At 46.8% G+C, this 26,727-nt stretch overlaps 1 protein-coding gene across 2 annotated transcripts in view; it reads right to left on the bottom strand.

Annotated features, from left to right (window-relative positions):
- LOC119401539 (5'-3' exonuclease PLD3) overlaps positions 1-26,727 on the bottom strand; it is a 119,012-nt gene that overhangs the window by 42,666 nt on the left and 49,619 nt on the right. Inside the window, exon 1 of one of the 2 annotated variants that reach the window (XM_037668429.2) lies at positions 13,955-14,033. The exons of the other annotated variant lie outside the window; for it this stretch is intronic. Within the exon in view, the coding sequence (XP_037524357.1) occupies positions 13,955-14,008 (54 nt within the window). The 5' untranslated portion in view covers positions 14,009-14,033. Of the gene's footprint in view, positions 1-13,954; positions 14,034-26,727 lie in introns of those variants that run through there. 2 annotated transcript variants of the gene reach the window in all.

Raw genomic sequence — 26,727 nt, 5'->3', positions numbered from 1 at the left:
ACTGTGCTGCGGTTTCAGCGCAGGCCTGGCGTTCTTGTTCTCCTCCATTCACCTACTGAGGCACGACTCCTATTGCCAAATTCCGCCATGTTGTCAAATTCCGCCATTGCTAAGCTATGATTGGGTCAGACGGCTGCTCCGTGCTCCCTGGTTGGCTTAAAATGCCGCCATTACAAAGTTCGACAATATGGCGGAATTTGGCAGTGTCCAGAAGAGCACCCCTGAAAAGGCTTCGGCTTTGTTGCAACCCTAGCACACCTGCCATTCGGAATACACTCTAAAAGTCAGCCTCCGGGAACCGGCGAAACTCAAACGTGCGGCCCCGGTGTTAGTCACGACCTCGGACATATATAAGTGCCTTCTGTTGTAGCTTTTGCTCTCTACCACCACATTTATGAGATGCGTGCTTCGAGCTTTGCGTTTGGTGATGTTAGCTTAAGTGATAATAAAAATGCCTGAATGATATTATGAGTATCCGTGGGCGTCGGCAGGGAGTTGCAAGAGGGGCACTTGCCCTACCATGTGACGTCGAGTTATGTGACGCCACCGCACGATGATTTTTCACATCACTCGTGCTGACGCCGACGGTCACTTCTCGCGCTTGATGTGGCCCAAGGCTTTCGCCTTAAACAAAATATTCTCTTGTCTATACTTTTACGTTTCTCGTCGGTGCGAATTTTCTTGATTGACTGTAATCCCGACGGGACAAGCTTTTGTCAAACCAGTGACTTCGTACATTGCAGTAGTTGCCTACTGCGTTCTCGACTAGCTGTCTTTTCAGAAGGATGGTTCCCTGGTCCATTTGCTTGAGGAGGACAGAAAGAAAAATGAGAGAGAGAAAAAAAAATTACTTAATGCGGCTCGATGAGGTTGGACACATCACTCCTCCCTAAGATGGACGGAAATCGGTTTACCTTGGGTTTTGCCCCACACATAATCTAATTTCGACTCTCTCGCTTTCGTAGCTTGCGATGTACGTGGCACACACAAAAAAAAACGCAGTGAGAGCGTTCCTGAGAGCTTCCCGCAAGCTAAGTGTTCCGCATCGCTGTCAGCCTCGCCCGTACGTAATTCGTATCTTGTGTAAGTTCCCACGAGGTCAAATCCGATTTGGTCGAGACGTCGGCACCCTTCGGTGAGTGCTGCCGGCTCAGCTTACGGAAGTTTGCTTTCCCAGCGAAGCTCCTTGCGGATCCTGTGGCGGCGTAGTTCGCTAAAAAAAAAAAAATTGTTGCGTGACCAGGGGGAAAGGAGGAGCCTCGTGCGAGGGGATGTGTAAATCAAGGGTCTAGCCATACAAAATATCTGAGTTTGGACGTGCACATGTGAACTTACTTTACCTGTTTAAATTTGTGCTCGTCTCATGTGGTGTTCGATTGCACTGTATTTGCACATCATACATGTGCTCGACTGTATAACGTTTCGTGCCTTTAGGGGTCCGGGCTGTCGTATAGGCTGTGATCGCACGCAGTCGTCGTAGCCTTGCCTAACGCACGCAAAACCATATATAGCATAGACATCTGAGCGTACGCTCGCGCCAAAGAGAAATGTTCTTCCTCTTGTTCATCGATCTCACGGAAAACCACGTGTAAAAATTGAAAAAGAGGAAGGAAGCGAGAAATAGAAAGAGAGAGAAAGAAATAAAAAATAGGAAGAAAAATAGAAATAAAGAGAAAAAACAGAAAAAATGGAAAAAGAGAAAAAGAAAGAAAGAGAAAATCGAAGAGAAGCAAAGGAGGATGCCCAGCTTCGCACTTCCTTCAGGCTTGGCACCACTAGTGCTTGGCTGCCTTAATTTTTTATTGAATATTTCGTCTGCTAAGCGAGAAGGTATAGCCGATGCCATCATAAAGGCACCAAACTCTCCTATTCATCGTTTCAATAAAATAAAAAAATGGGGGGTAATTAAAAAATATTAGCAGTTATTCCGTGTACGAATACAACCGATGAACGAAGCTCCTTAGAAATGGGATGCAAACGACTATGCGCCTGATCTCGCTGCTGGCTTTCATGAAGGCGGTAGGGTGGGGAGAGCGTCTGCTGCGCTCGGTGGCGGGAACGACTGAGCGAGTGAGTGCGGCGTGCGCGGCGCAGGGAGAGGAGACAGATGGGAGAGGGGGTGCGAGCTGTGATGCGGCGGGGAGCTTCGACGGCGCCGACATACCGCCGCACGCGGCATTCGGAGCTCGCAGCGTTCCATTGTCTTTTTGCGCCGGCGCCGGGTGGGGAGAGCGTCTGCTACTACCTTCGGCAAAGCGCCCGTAGTGCGCTAGAATGGTGGTTGTCATTTCATAATCCACAATAAAGGTGGTGAAAGTGACGACCACCATTATAACCAGTTGTGCACAGAGCTTATTTCTTTTAACCTCGAATTTCTGGTGCGCTAGAACCTAACCGCTCAAGGCCTATACATTTTCTCTTAAATCACCGGCCACTGCAACCCAAAGCTATGCTTAAGAGAAGGGAGCTTCAACGGCGACGGCGGGGTGCGGGGCGAAGGAGCTTCGCTCCTAATAAATAAATAAAACAAAGTTTATTTGGTGCGGCGGGGTTTGAACCCGGGCCCTCACGGTCCGAAGCGTCGCACCCACTGGGCTTACACCGCACGCTTGGGCAACATGAATTTGTGGGAAGCATAGGAATGCGATGTACCGACGATCACGTGACCAGGGGGAAAGGAGGAGCCTCGTGAGAGGGGGAAAGGGAATGAGGGCACGTGATCGACCGCGGGGAGGAGGTGTGTATGGACGAGGTATGCGGCCGCCGTGGAACGCTACCAGCGCGGCCGATCAACAACAGCAGCGCTTGCAACGCTGAAATATGCTTTTTGGGGAGCGGCGGGTGGAATGAGGCGTGGCCGCACTGGAATGCAACCGTAGCGTTTCAGCGCGACCGTGGATGAGAATGTCGTCGCGCGGGATATCCACATGGCTTCACCTTAAGAACAAATAAACAACAAAGAAAACTTTAGTTAAAACACTGCCGAAACTTAGGGGCGAAATGTAAAGGCCCGAACACACGTACGCGTTGCAGCGCGTCAACGCGTGACTTGTTGACGCGGCGTCGCGCCCTCTCCCTATGGAGAGGGAGGGCGCGCAGCTTCGCGTAGCCGCGCGCCCTCTCTCCCCATAGGGAGAGGGCGCGACGCCGCGTCAAAAAGTCACGCGTTGACGCGCTGCAACGCGTACGTGTGTTCGGGCCTTAATGCCTGAAGAAAGGGGCGACAGCTTTTCTGTCTAACGGTTTTCATGGCGTGGCAGTGGCTGGAATTTAAACAACAATAATAATAACATCAGGGGTTTAACGTCCCAAATTCACGATATGATTATGAGGGACGCCGTAGTGGAGAAGTCCGGAAATTTCGACCACCTGGGGTTCTTTAACGTGCACCTAAATCCAAGTACACGGGCCTCAAATAGTTTGGCCTCCATCGCAAATGCAGCCGCTACGGCCGGGATTCGATCCCGCGACCTTCGGATCAGCAGTCGAGGGCAGGAACTTAAACGGTGGAGCTGTTATACGCTAATTTCTAGCTGATCGCTGCACGCGTAGAGCGAGCACGTCGTCCAATAGCAATAGCAGTTGCTGTCTCGCCAATGGCCGCTGCGGTGGCGCGCCTGTGGCGGCTGCTGCTCGTTGTTATACGGTGGTGCAATGAAATGTCTTCGCAGCACAACATGCAAAGCCGACATGGAGAATCGCACATGTCAAGAATATTCTGGCTGTGCGAAATCTTGATGACAAACATCCTTACGACATGCGCTCTTTAAGGGAGCCGCTAAAAAAATCGCACCACCTCCCGCTAAAGGGGCCCATGAGGCAATGCGAAGCAGCGTTTCGGCATGTTGAGCTCGCGCTTCAGAGGGGGAGATGGGAGGGGAGAGGAGGTGTGTGGAGAGGGTATGCGCAGTAAGGGTGGTCACGCCGCACACCACCACCACCACCACTGGTTTGAACTCCGCCATAAGATGCTTCGCATCTAAAATGCTGAATAACGCTAGACAGAAGACGCAGAGCCGATGCCTCCCGAAAACATCGTTCTAGAGAAGGCAGCAGTTTAAAATGAAATTCTGCGCTCGCGTATCCCTCCGACGAATCGCGAAAGTTTGAAATGCCTCCGACCAAGGAGGTAGTGTAGAAGCACGTTACAGGCAGAAAACTTTCCGCGGAGAGGAGGATCGATAGAGTCGACTGAAAAGTAAACAGAAGAAGAACAAGACTTCCGCCTTCGAGTCGTCTTAGGCGAATACGTAAAGGACCATCTGGTTCATTTTTTTTTTGGCGCATGTTCACAAGTTTAACGCTGACATTTCTTAACCTTATCAGACAACTGGTAGTCGCTGGAACAAAGTTTTCACACCCCTAATGGAGCCCCCTTCTTTTGTCGATGTCTCTCTTAATTTGCCCAATCTTCGTTGCGGGTAATAGCCGACATCAAATGACCATTTATATCAGCTTCTGCGCACTTAGAGAACAAAAAAAGAAATAGCCAAAGAACGAAAGAAAGACACTCAGTAACGCTGCGTCTCCAAAGCAAGTCCTTGTTAATTTAAGACAGCGCCTAACTTCTTAATGCACCGCCATTAAAGAACTCTGCAACTAGAACAAACTCCGTTCGGAAGAATAATTGTTAAGCATAAATGATCAGACGTCTAGTAAGTAGAAGAAATATAGAACACTTAGACAAATAGTATCATTAGGATAAAGGAAGTTGACACTGTTTGTACGGTGTGTTATGCATTTGCCTAAGACGACTCGAAGGCGAAAGCCATCTTCTTCTCTGTCTACCGGGCCGAAGATCACGGCCCGTGCAGCGCTCTAAGCCAGGCTACGCTAAAGTCCCTTGATATATAGAAAGTAGCGACACTCTCCTCCATATCCTCTCTCAAGTGTCCAACCCTCCTCTCCCAAGTGTCCGAACCGTATCCATCTCCTCTCCCAAACGACCACCGTGCGGGCGCCGGCCCTATAACCCGGCTCGCGCCACTTTCCTATCAAGAATGCTATGTCACGCAGATAACGCGCGCGTTTCCCAGGCGACGGCCCGTGAAGTGGGGAGGTGGAAGGCGGGAGAGGAGGGTGCTCGGCGTGGCGGCTCGGTTAAAAGAAGGACGGTACTTTCCCAAGAATATCCAGGGACTTTAGGCTATGCACCATAGAGTGGAGGTAGCGCGCAATGTCTCCGCTGGTGGGCGTGGCTTAGCAACTGCGCATGCGCGGCTTGGCCTGGTGGCGCGATATCTGGTCGCTAGACGACGCGATGCTTGCTTCTTCTTTCTTTCTATCTTTTTAAAATCTTTCTCTACTTTTTTCTCTCTCTTTCGTTGATGTTCTCTCTCTCTCTTTTTCTTTCTGAATTCCTTTCTCTCTATTTCTCTCTTTCTCATTCTTTCGGTGCCACGCTATACTCTCTCCCCTCCTCCTTCCCCTCGCCATCAAATCTGTCCTCCTCACTCTCACTTCCCTTTCCCAACCCTTGCTACACCATACTATAGAAAGCTATGCCATGCTCTGCTAGCGTGCCTAGATAGCCGAGTGGTTCGGACGCTCGCCTTCGGATCGAGGGTACGCGGGGTCGAATCACATGTCGTGGAGAATTTGTTTTTCGGCAAGTATTTTTTTCTTTTTCTTTCTTTATATATTTCTTTCCGTCTCTCTCTTTCTTTCCTTCTTTCTTTCTCTTTCTTTCTTTCTTTTTCTCTCTCTCTCCCGGCACTCGTTCTCAGGTAGCAGCACAGTGGAACATACCCGTTAGGATGGTGATAGTTTTCTGTGATCGACTCACAAGGAACAATTTGCTAAACAGCTGCACTGCTAAAAAATCACGCCATATCCACGATGTGAATGATGATTGAGGAGCTGGCTCGGAGATAATCGGGTAAACCCTTGAATGATCCGTACAATTCCTCTACTGTCATATAAAGACGTCATACGTTGTTATAGTAGCGATTGTGGTCAGGTTGTTGTCGAACCGCAAGCGGTCGCAGACCTTGCAGCTGTGGCCTAACGTGTGGTCGAGGAAATCGCGCTTGAAGCGCGCGTCGGCACCACCAACTTCAAGTAGCGACCGCTTTCTGCGCTTGGCCGCTGCATCCCGCGCCCGTACCTCCTCGAGGTTCTCTTGCCACCGCTTCCGCGCTGCTTCGGCTTTGCGGGCTTGTATCTCGGGTTCCGCACGACGCTGACGTCTCTCTGTGGCCTCGCGAGCTTTCACCGCAGAGTCTTGGCGGTGAGCCCGCGCTGCCGCTGCCTTGAGGTGTAGATGTAGATGTAGATCCTATATCGCTGGCTCACACCCACTCAGGGGGATTGGCCAAGAATCGGGTAGCTTATAAAAATATTTAAACTAGAAATGAGAATATATTCTCGTTTTGTACAACAAAAATATTTTTACAAGTTAATTTTGTGAGAATAATAATTTAAAAAAAACAAAAGAAAGGAAAAAAATTACACCATCTCCCGCTAAAGGGAACCATGTGGGGATGCGAAGCAGCGCATGGGTCGACTTAAAGTTCCGTCCATCACGGGAACCTTGCTCGATGTTAACGCGGCCTTGCAAGTGGAGCCCACCATGAATTCACTCTAGCTGATGTCGCTGTTACTCGTCCCGAACTCTTGTTGGACCACGCCACGCGGGTTCATCGCACGTCTGCAGAATCTCGTTCCCCAACGCCATCACGTGACTGCTCAGAGAGTGTGAGGGGGAGATGCCACAGCGTCTTACCCAGCCCCTTACACAGGCCCGAACACGCTAGCGCGTGCCAGCGCGTTCTGACTAGGATACAACGCGTTGGTTCATCGCTCGTCTGCAGAATCTCGTTCCCCGACGCCATCACATGATTTCTGAGAAAATTAAGGGGGAGAGGCCACAGCGTCTTACCCAGGTCCTTACACAGGCCCGAACGCGCTAGCGCGTGCCAGCACACATGGTTTTGTCTACGTTACGCCAAGCTAGGACAGCATACGGCAGCCCGGGCCCCTAAAGTGCTCTGCACGTATCATCATCAAGGCGGTCGAAGAACAAGAGGAAGAAGACTTCTCCTTCGCGCGAGCGCGCGCTCAGATGGCTATGCTGGGTGGTAGAAAGCGGACGCCACCGCCGGATACAGCCCCGACAAAAAGCTGCTTCGCATCTAAAATGTGGGCGGAATTAATTCTCATCGAATAAGCAATAAATTAATGTAGAAAAGAATCTTGCTGTAGTTTACTTTTGGTTATCTACGGTACTTTGAAAGAGCCCTCCGCTCCGCCGCCTTGTCTTCTTCGTTCATGTTATTAGTATCGAAGCGCACTGCCGGAGTGGAGCGAGCGCCGCATGCTATAGTTGGCTATGCTATGTGTGGTTTTGCCTGCGTTAATATCATCATCAAGGCGCTCGAAGAACAAGAGGAAGAAGATTTCTTTTTCGCGCGAGCTGCGCCTGTAGCAGTTGCCTATGGAACTAAGTTTCCCTTTATAATTGTCAGTGTGGCCAATCCCCCTCGTGAGTATGAGCCAGTCTCCTTTAGGCGACAAACAAACTAAGGTTATGCTTACGGCGCGGGACTTAGCCCCAGCTTAAGTACCTGGCAAGCCAGCTCCGAAAAATGCAAACGATTTGGAGTAAATTTTCCTCCGCTATGGGAGAACTGCATGTAGCTGTCCCGGATACGCATTGGTACCACTTAGTGAGACGGCAGTATCACCAGACCGGTATTGCTCATGGAGCCAAGTTAGCTTGGTACTTCAGTTGACACTTCCATTATTTTAGCTGGACGTGTAGCGCAAGGTCCTTCCGCAACTTTTCTAAAGCTATAGATAGCATGATTTGTGAATATCTGCGGTGATTAACGGAATACGCTCGCTCGTGACAAAGAGCAACGTTTATAAATTCAAACGCTTCTATTGCGCGAGCACTTAGTGTATACTCGGTTACAGTGTAAGAAAAAAATTCACTGACGATTACGATACTGCCTAATGAGAATTCTGAGCGCAGCTTCGTGTTATGGCGATGCCACTGTGTTTGCTCTCCGCAGTCGTAGCAATGTAACATTCGTTACATACTGCCGCAAAAACTGCCAGCGTTCGCTCTCTTTCGTCCTCGTTGGCTCTATCGGTTACGCCGACGTCAACGGCGACACCGCTCAACGCAGGAACGGGCGTGTAAGAGCTGCGCTTAAAACGCCAGGGCTGTGCCAAGAGCGTGTTCAAGCGCAGTTTGCTTGCGCTATGACGCGCAAAATGTAGACTCAACTATTTTTATGGTAACATGCATAATAGACAAGGCCCTAGCACGTGCAACTAGGACCTCGTCTCCACTTGAAGCACAAGAGGTGCTGGGTGAATATGCAGCGCACGGGAGCGCACTTGCGAATTATGAAAAGGGTCTATTACTGTACTATAGTTAAAGGACTGCAAATAATGTCCCCGATACTTTCCTTGGCTGCACTGTATGTTGGTTTCATTAGATTGTGTCTCACAAAGAAGACGAGAGCTTGCCCCTTCTTTCGTTCATTCATTCGTTTATGGAGTATAGCCGCCATTCCGTTATTGGAACGGGAGGAACCAGAACGGTCTGCCGCCTTTTGGGTCTATTTCCGGAAACGCCGAAGTCTCGACCCCGGCGCGTGGCCGCTCGTTGGCTATTTTTGGTGGTACGTTATCTGGCGCCGAAAGTTCTGGTCGGCGGCGCGTTCACCTACGGATGACCCAGAACGAGCAGGAAAGAGGGGCGTTGATGGGAATCCCGAAAGCTGCCGTTGATTAACAAGCTCCTCAATCTTCGGGACAAGGGGGGAGGTGGTTGCTTGCCGGATACAGCGTGTGGAGAATAACCTTACTCTCTCAACGAGAGAATTGATTTGATGTAGCTGGCAACATCTCATCTCTTCCGTTAGGTCAGTCTTCCCCGGTTGTTCCTCTTCCGTGGAATCGCTCGACCAGACGGGGTCTAGAACCAGGTCACACTACGGTGACCTGAATTAGAGTGCACGCTTTCGAGGTTTCCGCCTTTTTTTTGTTTTTCAAGCGAACCTTGTTATGGATCACAGATTTCGGTGGCCGCGTCGTACGAAAAAACCCGTCGCCGGCGAGCGTACAAAAATGCGGGCCTTCCAACATGGAACAACTTCAAATCGCTAAAAACAAGGACAGACGAAAAAGAGTGCACACAACGAGCGCCATCTTGAAACTGAATTTATTACAAAAAAAAAAAAGAGTGCGGAAAGGTAAAACACATAAGATGGCGCACATGCTTGCACACATGCGCAGAATCAACTCGCCCAAGCTTCCGTGCTTCTCGGTCTTCCAAAGTGTGCCGATGTCGAGCGTACTTGTACGCGCAGTTTTTTTTTTAATAATCGATGCTCTCGCGATCGTGGGCCTCTCGGCTATGAGCCGTTTTCTGATATGGCAATCTGTTCGTCTATCGAGGTCACTCGTCACTTCATGTTGCCACGTTTCGTTGTTGCCTGGATATGAACGCATGACCGTCGTTGTTGCCCGTAGCAACTGAAGTGTTGCGGTGCTAAGCACGTAGATGAAGGTCCTATTTCCGGCATGGACGAAGCAAAACGTTAGGAGGGAGCATTTCGCAATTCGATAGAAAGAAAGAAAGAAAGAAAGAAAGAATGAAAGAAAGAAGGAAAGAAAGAAAGAAAGAATGAAAGAAAGAAAGAAGGAAAGAAAGAAAGAAAGGAAGAAAGAAAGCAAGAAAGAAAGAAAGAAAAGCAGTCATGAGGCACGCACACGCCAATCTTCACTTGTCAACATTGTCCCAATAAGACAAGGGCTCCGGACAATTTATTTTTTTTTTCATAATTTAGAAAAAGTTTCAAACATCGATTTTGGTTCTCATACCACGACTCACGTGACTAACGTAAATACAATAGCATCGCTTATCTACTGCAAGCTTTATGACGCTTACCTCCGAACACCAATACACTTCCAAACGCGAATCTAATATCGCTTAACTCAAGCAAGACGCACGGAGAGTGTCACGAGACTCAAGGCAATAATAGTAATTGCAGATAACTGCAGAGGAGGCATGTGTCTGTACTTTGTTCTGGACGTACCGTAAAATTGATAGTGATGGACACTTCCTGTGTCGGAATGTTTCATAGAAAAAAAGAACAGAAAACATGCGAAGACACAAGAAGCCAGCGAAATATAAGTTAAGAATCAATTTTAGCTTTATTTGTTGACGGGCCTCCGGTCATGTATAGTTAACGTACAAGTATCACCGCTTTCCTTCAACAAAGCCTTTTTACTTAGGTGCGTCAATACAGCGGCTCTTCAGAAGAGACAAACAAGCTAAAGGTAAGATAAGAAGGTAAAAAAAAAGAGGAAGTAATCACAAATCCGAGTTTATAAGCTAACCGAAGAGATGAAAGCCAAATTACAGATGCATACAAAGAAAATTATTATTTATTTATTTTGTTTGAATACACTGAGAACGCGAAGACCCAGAGGAAATACGGAGGGAACAGGCTGACAACTGCCACCTAAAGGGGCACAACGCCTGCCTGCTCATTTGGGAAAGGGGAAACATAGGAGAAAGGAAGACAGGGGGGAGAAAAGAAGAAAGAAAATAGGAAATAAAAGATAAACAAAAATGTGACCACTTATTTGCAAAGAAAAAGTGTCTCCTTACGTAAAAGATCAGCAGAAGCTGCGATGTTGCAATGGCAATTTAGTCGTGTTCGGCAGATGCTCTCTCTCGCTGATTATATATATATATATATATATATATATATATATATATATATATATACTTGACCTGGACAGGTGTGTTGCATTGCTCCTAGCAACGCACATGCTATGCTCCTCAGCAGTCTCTCTCTTTTTTTTAGGTTTAGTGATGACCTTATGATTTCCGGTATCGGTGTAGTAATTCCCTGCCGCGGGGTGCAGACTGGCTTGGAAGAAGTAATAACCCGTCCTGCCCAGCGACAGATCGAGGGGTGTGGTTGGGTCGAGATAATCTTGCTCTCTTTGCCCCGTTCGTCTTTGGACACTGCGTTGCGTTTTCGCGCGTCGCAATGCTTCCTCGTTTGACCCGATCTCCCTCGAAGTTCCGAGCACGCAATGATTGTTATTCGCGAATTTTTCACTTTTAATATATTGTCACGGGGTCGTGACGTCGACGAAGAAAGCAGTCATCGTGTTCAATGAGAAACTGTTTATTTGGCCGAACATGTGGCCATGAAATGAAAACTCAAGCTACAGCAATACACGCTGTACACTGATAGCGGCGAACAGGGCGTCGGCTGTCGATAAAAAAACTGAAAATCGCTGGGATGCGCCTTTTTTTATGCATGACGCATCGAAATCTCCAGCCTTATCACTGACGGTCGCGCAAGCTCTGGAATAATCTTGACTATTCGCGTCATGTGCGCAATCTTAACAAAAATGATCTACTACAATCTGGAATCTTCTCAGACATTCTGGCGCGCTTTGCGCAAGGCAGCAGCTACACGTGCAATTGGCCGGCAACAGGAAATATAGAAAGAAAAAAGCGTGTATAGAAATTATATATATATATATATATATATATATATATATATATATATATATATATATATATATATATATATATATATATATCCTTTCTCTTTTTATTATTTTGTTACGTAAGCCGCTTCACTTTGTTCAGCAGGTGCATAGAGTCGGCTATGGAATTGAGCTCACCTGAGTGGTTGATTTCTCTGAAAGAACGGCGCAAAAAACGAGAAGACGCACAGAATGAGTCACGCATGGCGCTGACAAATATCTTTTGCGCTTCCTGTAATTTTTTTTTTTGCGATGTACCTTTAAGGCCTGCATAGCCAACGAGCCCTACTCACACTTTTCTTGATGAAAGAACCTATCTTGGAAAGTAGCGCCTGACAGAAGTCCCCGTCACACGTGTAAGAGTTAAGGAATGGGAAATGCATCGAAAGGCCTGTTTTCACAACGTAAGCTGTTTTGAGCTAACAAAAAAAAATAATAAACAGTGAATTTTGGTGGCGATATCGTCCACCGCCGCCGCCGCCAGTGTCCGTCGCGGCTATCGCGCACAATGAGAAAAAAAAAACAGAGAGAGAGAGAGATGGAGAGAGAAAAAAAAGAATGAACGACCTTACTTCATATCAGAATGTTTCACGATGAAATAGAAAGACTTACCGTAGCAACGCGGTGCTAAGAGAGCACTATATGCGGCATACTCGAGGAAATCTAGTTCACGCCCGCAGGGTTCTTGTTTCCTGTCCTTCCATCAGATGCTTCGAGGCAGACATGTACCTCGCATCAATCCATGCTCGCGAGACACTTCTTCCTTCCTGCTTTCCCTTTCTCCACTCTGTCTTTTCCTCCTCCTCTGCGCTTCCAAAATTTGACCAAAATGACGGTGTTTCCGATGAATCGATATCGGTGACACCAAAGAGGCCCTTCCCCTTCCACATCAGTCCTCAAGGGGCGGCAAGTGCGGGTCCCAGATTCTGTCGCCTCGCATACATACATACATACATACATACATACATACATACATACATACATACATACATACATACATACATACATACATACATACATACATACATACATACATACATACATACATACATACATACAGTAAAACCTCGGTATTATGATCACAGCTCATACGAATTTCGGGGTGATACCAATTTTTCGTTGGTTCCGGCCAAGGCCCATTGGCCTCAATGTAATGGAGTACGATTGTTGCGAACCGATTTTCACCCAGCGACGTTTCATACGAACGATCGCTACCACCCAGGTTCGAAGAGGTGCTGTCCGCGCTGTCGCGGAAGACGCGCCAAGCACGTGCGAGCGCGCGAATGCAAACGTGGGCATGCGCGCCACACCACCAAATCGTCAGAATCACGGTGTAAGAAAAACACTTCAGAGACGCGTCACGGCCTCCGAGTGTCGCGGGTCACAACGCACCTTGTTCATTAATTAAATGCGCGCGTACGGGCCGCATATTTACGAGTGCTGGTATGATTGCCGACATCTAAAAACTTAACTGACAATTATTCAGGATTCTTCCTGACGTTGCCGCAGCCCTGACAAACAACAAATGAAAATGTACGCCAGCTTTCTTTTGTCGCTTGAAAATTCTCCATGCTTTCTGGTGATACGAATTTCGGATGATACGAATATTTTTGATGGTCCCGTGAGATTCGTATCACCGAGGTTTGACTGTACACACACACACACACACACACACACACACACACACACACACACACACACACACACACACACACACACACACACACACACACACACACACACACACACACACACACACACACACACACACACACACACACACACACACACACACACACACACACACACACACACACATACATACATACATAAACGTGTGTATATGTGTTTCGATGTGCAAAACACAATTATTAGCCTGTCAAGAGACGACCGTAAAATATATTTATCTACGGGCGTTGAACGAACCTGCAGTCTACCGCACGCAAAACTTTGCTTTTTTTATTTTCTGGCTACCTTTTCTTTTGCACAATGAACGCACTGATGCCATAAGCTGCATGAGGAACGAACAAGCGTGTTTTTGTGATCAAGCATTGCTTGCTGTTTCTTAAACAGTCTTCTTCGCACCTAACAATGAGCCACAGCTCGCGGGATCGAATCCTGGCCGCGGCGGCCGCATTTCGGTGGAGGCGAAATGCTAGAGGCCCGCGTGCTCAGATTTAGGTGCATGTTAACCAACACCATATATATGGTGAAAATTTTCGCAGCCCTCCACTACGGCGTTCCTCGTAAGCACATCTGGGTTTTGGGACGTAAAACCCAGAAAATTATTATTATCATTATTTCGCACCCAACACCTTAAATGGTATCGATATGATGTTGAACAAATGGGACTGTAAAATATGGATTCATGCTGGTATCAGCGCGACGTAAGTTCTCCTACGCGATGCATGGGGCTTCGGCTTACCCCTTGGTGCTTTCCGCAAGCCTTCGAAGCGGTCTTCACTGAAGGCGGTGCCATCTCTCCCGAAGGGCACACTCAGAATAGCAGCGTCTACACTGAGCGACACTCGATTTCTAGCGATATGCTGCGCCGAACGATATCACCGTGTAGCCGGATAAATCGGTGATAAGCGGCTTGCCCAAGGATCATATCGGCCGCTGATATTGCCGTAACAAAATTGCGTTCGTGCACCTAATATAAGTGCTCTGCGCTTCGCGATGCGCCTTATCGGTAGAACATTGCCATTTTATCACTCTTCAGCGCTGAATGCAGAGAGATAAGAGACAAGAGCATCCCGGTGAGATGGCACCGACGACTCATGCAGCTTCTGCGTGATGGGAATTCACGGGCGTAATTTTCCATAATTACTGAAGACTAGAGCTGTTTATAGGCACTCTAAAAATGATTACCGAAATAATTCTCGTACGATTGAACAAATGAATTAATTAAGTACTATTCAAACGAATCAATGACGAACGATTTGACAATTGTCCTCTGTGTTGATCTGAGCGCATTCAATGTATAAATGATAACAAAAGCCGCCGATAGCGCCGTCGTACGCATGAACGCTATCCGCTTCGCGATGCTGGCGTCTTATCAGTAGAACATTACCGTTGTCTCCCTTTTCAGTGCTGAATGCTGAGAGATAAGATAAGAGCATCCCGGTGAGATGGCACCGGTAACTCATGCAGCTTCCGCGTGATGGGGATTCACGTGCGTTCATCATCATCATCATCATCATCAGCCTGTCTACGCCCACTGCAGGGCAAAGGCCTCTCCCATGTTCCGCCAATCAACCCGGTCCTGTGCTTTCTGCTGCCACGTTATACCTGCAAACTTCTTAATCTCATCTACCCACCTAATTTTTTGTCTCCCCCTCACGCGTTTGCCATCCCTTGGAATCCAGTCAGTTACCCTTAATGACCACCGGTTATCCTGCCGACGTGCTACGTGGCCGGCCCATATCCATTTCTTCTTCTTAATTTCAACTATGATATCCTTAACCCCCGTTTGTTCCCTGACCCACTCTGCTCTCTTCCTGTCTCTTAAGGTTACACCTATCATTTTCCTTTCCATCGCTCGCTGCGTCGTCCTCAATTTAAGTTGAACCCTCTTTGTAAGTCTCCAGGTTTCTGCTCCGTAGGTAAGTACCGGTAAGATGCAGCTGTTATATACCTTCCTCTTGAGGGATAGTGGTAGATTACTATTCATGATTTGATAATGCTTGCCGAATGAGCCCCATCCCATCCTAATTCTTCTAGTTATTTCACTCTCATGGTTCGGCTCCGCGGTTACTACCTGTCCTAAGTAGACGTACTCCTCTACAACTTCCAGCGTCTCGCCACCTATCGCAAAGCGCTGTTCTCTGCCAAGATTGTTCCACATTACTTTAGTTTTATGCATATTAATTTTCAGACCTACTCTTCTACTTTCCGTATCCAGTTCAGTAATCATGAGCTGTAATTCGTCTCCCGCGTTACTCATCAATGCAATGTCATCAGCGAATCGCAGGTTACTGAGATACTCTCCATTAACTCTTATCCCTAATTCTTCCCAATCTAGGGCCCTGAAAACCCTCCTGTAAACACGCGGTGAATAGCATTGGAGAGATCGTGTCTCCCTGTCGTACGCCCTTCTTTATTGGGATTCTGTCGCTTTCTTTTTTATGAAGGACTATAGTGGCTGTGGATGCGCTGTAGATGTCTTCCATTATGTTTATATAGGCTTCGTCGATGCCCTGATTCCTCAGTGCTTGCATGACTGCTGATGTCTCCACCGAATCAAATGCCTTCTCGTAATCTATGAAAGCTATGTATAGGGGTTGGTTGTATTCCGCGCATTTCTCTATCACCTGATTGATAGTATGAATATGGTCTATTGTTGAGAAGCCTGTACGAAATCCTGCCTGGTCCCTTGGTTGATTAAACTCTAATGTCGTATTAATTCTGTTAGCAATTACTTTTGTAAATAGCTTGTAAACAACGGACAGTAAGCTGATGGGCCTGTAATTTTTCAGGTCCTTGACGTCCCCTTTCTTATGGATCAAGATGATGTTGGCATTTTTCCAAGATTCTGGTATCCTGCCTGTCGAGAGACACTTTTATTTATTTATTTATTTAATATACCTCAAAGGCCCCCCAACAGAGGGCTTTACATGAGGGTGTGGGCAAACAATGTAGGGTTAATAAAACAATGATTCTATGGCATTTCGAAAGTTATCCGTGTTGGAATGATGGATGACACTTGGGGGAAGATCGTTCCAGTCCCTGGCTGCTTGGGCGAAAAAGGAGTGATGGTGGGCTGTGGTGCAAGCAGGGGGTGGGTAGACGGCCTTGAGGTGACTTGTGCGGGCTGAAGTGCGATGGGCTGATTGAATGGGAGAGTTATAATGAAACGCATGATACATTTTGTGATACAATGATAGCCTAGAAATCTTACGGCGTAGTTCAAGGTTAGGTAGACCTGCTTTTCTTTTAAGGTTAGTAACACTGGTATGATATGAGTAATCTGAGTAGATGAACCTAACTGCGCGGTTTTGAATTACTTCGATGGACTTACATAGGTTAATTTGAGGTGGGTCCCAAATGGCGGATGCGTACTCTAGTTTTGGGCGAATGAGTGTTTTGTAGGCTAGTAATTTGACTGATGGAGGCGCAAGATGTAAGTTACGACGAAAGTAACGTATACAGGGTGGCCAGTTTCTCTAACATAATCTCTCCACCGTCTTTCAACAGGTCTGATGTTACCTGATCCTCACCAGCGGCTTTGCCTCTTTGCATTCCCGCCCCGCCACGGTGGTCTAGTGGTTATGGCGCTCGGCTGCTGACCCGAAGGTCGCGGGATCGAATCCCGGCCGCGGCGGCTGCATTTTCGATGGAGGCGAAAATGTCTGAGGCCCGTGTACTTAGATTTAGGTGCACGTTAAAGAACCCCAGGTGGTCGAAATTTCCGGAGCCCTCCACTACGGCGTCTCTCATAATCATATCGTGGTTTTGGGACGTTAAACCCCAGATATTATTATATATTATCTTTGCATTCCCTTTAGGGCTTTCTTTACTTCTCCTGTTAATACTGGTGGGATGTCAGATTCCTCTGGGATATTACTGCTTCTTACATTATCATCCTGACTGTCTCGGCTGCTGTACAGATCTCTGTAGAACTCTTCCGCTACCTCAACTATTCTATCCATATTGGTTGTGACCTTGCCATCCTTGTCCCTTAATGCATACATCTGATTTTTGCCTATGCACAGTTTTGTCTTCGTAGCTTTGAGGCTTCTTCCGTTCTTTAGAGCATGCTCAATTCTCTCCATATTATACTTTCTTATGTCGGCTACTTTACGCCTATTTATCAACTTCGAAAGCTCCGCCAGCTCTATTTTGTCTGTTGCATTTGAGGCTTTCAACGTGCGTTATTTTCCATTAATTACTGACGACTAGAGCTGCTATGGGCACTTTCAAAAATAATTACCCAGTTTATCAGGTTCAATCACGTACCTAATTAATCAGACAATTGTTAATCAATTTATGCTTACCTGATCGAAACAGGCCAGCCCGTATCATTAATTCATATCATTCTCACACAGCTAGCGTTTGAAAGTTATGCGTTTAATGGTTGCGCTATCGCTAGGGAAGCGACTTAGCAACAAAGTGATCAGGCCTTGCCGCCTTTCGTGACAGCGGGAACAAAAGTTGTCGAGTGTTGCGAATGCCGCGTGCGAATTGTTGCTTGATATGAATTATTAAGCGGTACATCCGTACGAAACTAAACACGTTATTCATTCAAAGGTGGCCGTTGATGTCCTCACGTGTATTGTTCTATGTGATGAAACTATCGATCAGCGCTGGCACTGTAACAAAACTTGTTCTGTCATTTTCCCGTATTCCGTTGCCGCTCGAATTTTCATCGAGATATTTCGAAGGTTATTCGTGCAGGAAGAGAAGGTCGCGTAATGCATTGGAAGAAGGAAGCGCATTCATGTTGAAAAACTTGTCGATATATGGACACGAAGAATTAGACGTAATTTTTGAAACATTTGTCCTGTAGAAGTTCTCAAACATGCTTCTAGCGAGCTCATCTCAATATATATTACCCAGTATACATTTGCTATAGGCACGATATCATGCATACTCGTTTTTGAACGTACGCGATATTGTCTATTAAGGCTAAAGCCATAAATATCTATGTTTCAAGGTCTTGTGAGGTTCAACACGAATGCACCCCGGCGTGGTGCGTGCCTGTACTATCTATCTATCTATCTATCTATCTATCTATCTATCTATCTATCTATCTATCTATCTATCTATCTATCTATCTATCTATCTATCTATCTATCTATCTATCTATCTATCTATCTATCTATCTATCTATCTATCTATCTATCTATCTATCTATCTATCTATCTATCTATCTATCTATCTATCTATCTATCTATCTATCTATCTATCTATCTATCTATCTATCTATCTATCTATCTATCTATCTATCTATCTATCTATCTATCTATCTATCTATCTATCTATCTATCTATCTATCTATCTATCTATCTATCTATCTATCTATCTATCTATCTATCTATCTATCTATCTATCTATCTGTCTGTCTGTCTGTCTGTCTGTCTGTCTGTCTGTCTGTCTGTCTGTCTGTCTGTCTGTCTGTCTGTCTCTTTCTTCATTTCTTTCTTTCTTTCTTTCTTTCTTTCTTTCTTTCTTTCTTTCTTTCTTTCTTTCTTTCTTTCTTTCTTTCTTTCTTTCTTTCTTTCTTTCTTTCTCTTTGCGCAATGCTCCCACCTAACTGTTTCCTTCTTGCAGGTCGAGAATCGTCCCTTCATCCGCCCATTTGGCAGCGCTACACTTCACTCGCTACAGGCAACAACGACGGTCACACGTTCCCGTCCAGGCAACAATGAAATGTGTGCAACGTGAAAGGACAAGTGAACTAGACAAAAGATCAGACTTCCATATCAGAAGCGGCTGACCGCCGACGAGCCAACGATACGCGAGAGCACCAAGTATTGGAAAACGGCGCATACAAATACGCATTCGACCGGCACGCCTTCTAGGACCGCGCATCTGAACGTTTCGGCAAGATGGATTGTCCTCGTCAAGGCGCTGACTGGTTTGTTTGCATGTTGTCGCGGTTTACATCACCAGATCTTAGCTTTAGCTCAGAAAACTTGCTTTATTGCAGACATAAATAGCTACTTCTGAAACGCTACTGCACACTTCTCGTGGCATGCATTGCATTATTAATTATCTTAAATGATTAAACTCGAGTTCGGCCATAAGGATACGTTTCGGACAGGTGTACCGAACACCTGGCGTTCTCAACAAAAACCAAGGAGCCTAGCAATATTGAAACAACTAACGATTAATTAGGGCAAGCGTACATTAAAGTGAAACGACGCGAAACATTATTCACTACTAACTACTAGTACACTGAACAGTAAGTACAAAACAATAAATTTCACCCTCAAACGCGTGCAATATTCATCGCCTTGGCAGACGTGATCCTGAAGCTCGTAGTATGTGAATAATTCAAGTCCCTCGTTGTCCTCTGTTTGTTTGCTTGCTTCACGAGAGAAGCAGCGCTCTCTTGTGGCGTGCTTTGTGGCTTTCTCGGTAATAATTTATGGCTCAAGGGAGCACGCGTCCAGACCCACTTAGAGCACGTCCCCAAAATGACCGCCTAATGGGCGCCTAGCGTTCGGCCATCCTGCGTCGGCAACAGTGTCGTTGAAGGTAACACATGCTTGCCGCTTTCGCCTTCGTTGACTTGCAGTTTTCATGGACCGATGACCTGCCACGGTAGTCTAGTGGTTGCGGCGCTCGACTACTGACCCGAAGGTCGCGGGATCAAATCCCAGCTGCATTTCGATGGTGGCGAAATGCTAGAGGCTCGTGTACTTCGATTTAGGTGCACGTTAAAGAAAACCAGGTGGTCGACTCTTCCGGAGCCCTGCGATACGGCGTCCCTCATAATCCTGTCGTGGTATTGGCCCGTGAAATCCCAAGAACTATTATTATTGCCGGATAGAAGTTTAGGATTGCACTGGGCCAGACGTCACATCATGTGAATTGCGTAATGAGTGGTTAGTTTTTAAGCTTTTTAGGCCATTAGAAGAAGCTCAGCCACAATTCGTAATAATCGTCAGTCAAATAACCAAATGTGCAACCCCGTAGGTGTGCATGTTGCCTTCCAGACTATTAATTTGCAAGCAATTACCAGAGGCCGCTCTTTCAAAATCTCAAAGCGGCAATGGGTTCTTCGCAGGAAGTACTTCAACTCTTTCCTTTGACCCAACCGCTTATTTCCACTATTTGAAAAGATAATTAACTTAATTTCTTCAACTGTTGCTGGAATTGATGTCTCTAGTCATCTTAAGATGTGTACCGCTACAGAAAAAGTGGTTATGAAGGCGGCGAGCAAATATTCCGTTTCTGTTATTTCTGGGGATTTTCGGACACGGTCCGCGCCACGGCGCTATAGCGGTTACGGGGCTGGGCTGCTGCCCTAAACGTCGCGGGTTCGATCCCGGTTGCGGCGGTCGCATTAAGGCCCATGTATACTGTACGATGTCAGTGCACGTAAAGAACACCAGATGGTCGAAAATTCCCGAGACCTCCACTACGGCGTGCCTCACAATCATATCGTAGTTTTGGAACCTAAAACCCCACAAATTAATGTATTTTCTGACACATTTTTTTAAACACCCTCCATATGAAATTGACGAAATGGCCACGGGAGCACTAAGATCGTGTCATGTATATCATGACGTACATGTCATGTATGAGACGATTTTCATCTTATGACGTGTCATGTATCTTCGTCCTACAATTATGTCAAGCCATACCAATTTTTGTATATATCAAATCAACGAAACGGCCACGAGAACACAATGGCGTGGGCGGCTAAAGTTGCTTACCAGCTAAGAATAAATGTGGTTGGGACAGTCGTCGCTGTCCCAACCAGAGAGAACTTCCATAGATACCTCATCCAATCGCACTGGCTCATTCCCGTGACGTCAAACCCATCCCGCGTATTTCAGATAGGTGATTTTCTCATACACCAATGTTCGCGTCGCTCGTTTTCGGCCGAGAACTTGAACTTTCTGGTAAGTTTCAGCAAAGATCTCAACATCACTGCTCGGGGAAACGCAATATTTCAAATAGGGCAGACAAACTTTTGATTACTAATATGCGTAGTAGTATTCACATTAGCAGCGACAACGTACTTATAGTTACAACGGAAACAACCTAGCACGACTCTCCCGCACAGATGAATGGCAGGTGCACCGCAGTTCTGGCGCTTGTATAGGTTGTAACCAATGTGGTTTAAAAAGAACTGACACCTAAGTTGTAACCAACGATAGATAGATAGATAGATAGATAGATAGATAGATAGATAGATAGATAGATAGATAGATAGATAGATAGATAGATAGATAGATAGATAGATAGATAGATAGATAGATAGATAGATAGATAGATAGATAGATAGATAGATAGATAGATAGATAGATAGATAGATAGATAGATAGATAGATAGAAACGCTCAAAGTGCCTTTGTTTCGATGAGGAGTTATTTGCAATTATTAAAAGGGAGGCGGTTCCTTCCTTCAGAAGAAAATTTTTTTCCGAAGCGGGTGATCGGGGATTCGAACTTGCGACCCTTCACTACGTGGTGTCGCGTGTTGGTGTGCTTAGAACAAGTGGAATGCTATTGAGAGCTGTACACAGTTGTCCCTCCGTCATCTCGACAACAGAAGAAGCGAATGCGAAAATCGTGTTCAGAACAAATTGTGAGCGTTTTATAGTAAATTATGCACTCTACTATGGGTGCAGAGATTCTTGACAGTTGTTCCTGAACATCTTGAAGCGTTTTAAAACGTTCACCAACACCACGAACACGAAAGTAATTTGCTCGGTACAGCAAGTCTTTGCAGTCCGTTGCACACGAGGGACATTTAGTCCAGTACAAAAAATATTGCGCTTGCTCTCACGAGGTTGCAGAAGGGATCACACCTTTGCTGGTTACATATATTCTTTTATTTAGGGTTCTGTTCCTACTCCTGTCCTTTGAGCATGAGGTGTTTTGTTACCCTATGTCACAAACGAGCGCGTAAATAAAGCGCGCGCGCGGCCACTTTCAAACGGCAGCAGGATAGAACGGCGCGAGCCGCTCGCCCAAGAAGCGCGAACGACGAAAAAAATCACAGCATATCCACGGGGTGAATGATGATGAGTGGGGCGAAGCTCCGGTGGGAATCATCGGTAAACCGTGAAACTCTTCCGTGAAATTCGCCCAGTGCATCATATAAAGAGTGTGAAACACCGTGTATATATTAAACATCCAACTTTTATTGTACTGTTGGTTTACGTGGTCCCTTCATTATCACCGCTTTGTGATCGGTGAAATGCAGGGAAAGTGTCCGGTCCCGAGCGAAAGAGAAAGCGCGCCAAGAGCGAGCGCCTTGTCTGCCTCCATCCGGCGACTCCGAGCGAAAGGGAAAGCGCGCCGAGAGCGAGCGCCTTTTTCGATTGCAGGCATCCAATGACATGCGCCATTCGCATTAAACAAGTGCCATATGTCACCTTTAAACAGCAACTCTAAGAAATACATGAAACGCCATCTAATGAGCAGTTCATTAAACTAGAGCTTTAAGAAATACATGAAACGCCATCTAGTGAGCAATTCAATTAATTAGAGCTGGCTACATACATACATACTACAGAGGAGGGAACGACCCACACCCTAAGGAGCTTCGCCTCTAAAAACAAGTATCAAAAGACGCCGACGCGCCGTATACTCCTCACCCACTCGAGCCAGACGCAGACAACCTGATCAAACGCCCGGCAAAGCCTGGAAACATCTGGAAGAGAAGCATGACGCAGCGCCGAGCGACGCCGCCGCGATTCGAACCTACGAGAAAGTTCTCGCCCTTTTCCTAGCCTTGGCTGTACTGCACGCCGAAGAACCGTCCCGACGCTTCTGGAAACCGGGGCAAAAGGGATAAAAGCGTGCAAACGACGACCAGCGAGGAGTCAGTCAGTAAGTGAGTGAGTCAGTCAGTCGGCCCGGAGATGGTGAAGTTATGCTGAGTGTGGCTCGGTCAGCCAAAGAAGACGTATTTATAATGTTGTGCGGTCAGTCGATCGTCGATCTGGAAGGATCGGATGACGACGCCCTGTGAGCCGTGACAAGTTACGACGACGGAGGGAACTACGCGATCACCGCTCTCTTTCGTTTATCTTCTCTTTATATATATCTCTCTTTCTAATTCTTGCTGTGGTATGCTTTACTCTCTCCCCTCCTCACTTCCCATTCCCACCCCTTTGCTACACTATACTATTCAAGGCTGTGCTATACTCTGCTAGCGTGCCTGGATAGTTGACAGGTTTTAAAGGGCCCCTCACCAGGTGACCTAACGAATTTTAGTTACACATTGCAAGTTGTTGCGAGCCCAATAAAGAGCATTATGCCGCAAGAATTTTTCTAATCGGTCATTTAGAAGCTGAGAAAAACAATAATTTGTAGCGGCGCGAAACCATGATGCGAGGAGGCGAGCTGCAAACCCTCGCCGCTCGCCCCGCGTAGCCTTCGCAAGCCAAATCCCTTCCCTGCCCTCTTCGGCACGCGAGCGGAAGGATCACATAACGCATACGCATGAACACGTCATACGCACAGAATGTCACGAGCGCATGACGCGCCCGAACCAGCCCGAGCCCCCGAGACGCGAGCGGTGTTTGTGGCGGCGTTCTTAGCGCATCTCTGCAAGTTATGCCGAATGCGCCCTCGCCGATCACTTGGCTTTCAACCTATTACTGAGCACGAAAGCTGCAACATTTGTACGGACGCGAGACTAGCGGTGTGCCGCATGAACATCTAGTTAGACGCGGGAGGATAAATGAGCCTAATGAGCGCTGGAACGCAGTAGAAAATTAGTTTCGTTGTAAAGGGTGGCGTCTGCACGATGCGCAAAGCGCGAGAACACGAACGCGTGCGAAACGGAGGTAGATTAGTCTCGAATCTCGCTGCGATTCGCAGTAAAAATTAAAAAAAGAAAACGCACACATTCCGTTTGTGTGTTTTATTATTGCTCTCAAGTTTTATTCATCCATTCAAGCAACAAATTACAAAAACTACGCGTCGTGTCAAATAATTATCGCAGTGTAGTGCTACTGTTGGCGACGTCAGAGCACACTCGTCTACGTAGAGGAGCGACGTCACAGCACTACTATCTACGTAGGGCCATTCTCTCATGCACGTCATCCCCTCATTCTCTGGGCGCGTGGACGCGAGAAGAAGGGCAAGCAGCGTTCAGCTTGAAATTTGACCCATTTACGCGGCGCGTAGCGTTGCAAATTTTGGCAGACGTAATGGTGAACGCCTAGTGCATGGATTGCGTTCGTCAGCTCAAAATTGTCAAACCTGGTGAGGGGCCCTTTAAGACGTAAGCCTTCTGATCGAGGATTCGCGGGTTAGAATACCACCTCTTGAAGAATTTTTTTTCGGCAAGAATTTCTCTTTTTCTGTTTCTTTATATCTTTCTTTCTTTCTGTCTCTCTGTTACTGTCTCTCTGTCTCCCTCTCTGCACTTGTTCTCTCACCCGTCAGGGTTATTACAGGGAGCGGCGCATAGTGGGAGTTTAGTGATTACAGCATTGTACCTTCGTATTAATACGCTATTCACAGAATCTAACGCTTGCCAAGTGGCTTCCTTAGGGGCACAAGTCGTAGTGGCGTGCGTTTTGCGTTTTTCGGTTTTCTGAACAGAGCGACTTCCGTTTAGGGACGGAGGGAAACCAGGCAGCGGATAGGGTAGTCCGAGGGTATGCGAACCGAGCACCTTCCAACTCCGCTTCTGAGGAACCCGTCCCTTGCGACTACTTGGCCATCCTAAACCGTTACAGGGGACTCAGGCAAACTTACTCCCTACCACATCGAACATTCAATAAAGAGGAATCGGTCAGCTGGAGGCAAATTCAAACCGGCACGTTTCCAAGTTTGCACACCCTCAGCAAAATGCATCCTACTGCATACTCTTCTCACTGCCCATGGTGCCCAGCAATAGCTACCCTGTACCACGTCACGTGGGCATGCCAGGCCATTACAGCCTCACCCCCAATAGAAAATACCACAGCGGAGCGATGGGAAGAGCTGCTGGCCAGCGAGAACCTGGGAGATCAGCTGAGTCTGATTGACCGGGCCCGTAGACCGGCTGCTGCAAGCGGAGCCCTGGACTCAGCCCCTCCCCCCCCACCGCAAGTCATGAACCTCCGAATACCCGGAGCTTCTCCGCAGAAATTCTATTAATAAATGTTTTCACCACCACCACCACTTCCGTTCGGATTTCATGCGCGCAGAAGGCTTAGTTGCGGCCGCGACCGCTTTAGTCACGACCTTCTTAATGCACGGCATCTTCTTCTCTGCTCCAACTCTTTCTGACCCGTTAAAAGCTGGAAAGATTTTGCCACACTTTTGCCACTGTGCATGTGTCATGCACAGTGGCATGTCGGTTGCATTTTGCATTTTGCCACTATGCACGTGTCAATGCCGGTTGAGGAGTCACGATAACACGTGCAATATTGCGTGGCAGAAGCGTAGAGCAGCATCAGGCCTCACACCACAGGAATTGCGTAACAGGTAGGTGATTGAACAGTGATATTCCGTACTACGCCGAAGAATTCCCATTCCGGGTCATGAAAATTCCCTATCTCGGGCATGTTTCCCTGCCTACTTCAAAGAAAATCCCAGCATATTTCCCAGCGCAATTGTGTAATGCGAGTACACACACACACACACACACACACACACACACACACACACACACACACACACACACACACACACACATATATATATATATATATATATATATATATATATATATATATATATATATATATATATATATATATATATATATATATATTCAGTCGCAATAAAAATCATGACTAGCGCCTGTGCTTCTGCACAACACAAAGGCATGGCCTTCGTACGTAACTCATGTGCTGTAAGTACATTGATACGTGATTTCCGAGTCTAACACCTACAGTGAACCAGAAATCGCTCCATGTAATTATCAGAAAGAAATCTCAAGGGTTATGCTTTTGCGTGCTGCATGCGCCAGAACCGATTGCAGAAGTCAAAACGGCACTGTGACCGCTGTATTTTGGTGATCATAGCGGAATTTTACCATTCCTGAAATTCGCGGCAAAATCGCAGAGGCTCGCCTTTTCCCTTTCGTCCAAAATGACGGATTAGAATTCCCCGAGAAAGCGAAAACTCCCTGCACGAAACATCACTGTGATTGAACGCTGCCGACCTATTACAGAGGGCTCTGCGATAATTCATCATCATTATTATCATCATCATCATCACCACCACCACCACCACCACCACCACCACCACCACCACCACTTTCATCCACAGCATCAACAAAGCATGCCGCTGGGTAGGTGCGCACTTTGACTTACAGACGCGTTGTAGGTACTTCGCTACTTCGCAAAATGATGACGAGTTATGACGTACCGGAGTGCTTTAACCTTCGTGTCATCTTAGGCGAATGCGTAAGGGACTCTGTCAGTTTTCTTTAATAATTTCGATACCTTGGGAACCCGACACGGTGGTCTAGTGGTTATGCTGCTCGACTGCTGTCCCCAGGGTCGCGGGATCAAATCCCGACCGAGGTGGCCGCATTCCGACGGAGGCGAAATGCTTGAGGTCCGTGTACT

The sequence above is a fragment of the Rhipicephalus sanguineus genome, chromosome 8 (assembly GCF_013339695.2).
Source record: "Rhipicephalus sanguineus isolate Rsan-2018 chromosome 8, BIME_Rsan_1.4, whole genome shotgun sequence".
Lineage (NCBI taxonomy): Eukaryota > Metazoa > Arthropoda > Arachnida > Ixodida > Ixodidae > Rhipicephalus > Rhipicephalus sanguineus.
Note: the sequence above shows the minus strand (reverse complement) of the source record. Positions and strands in the feature narration are given on the sequence as shown.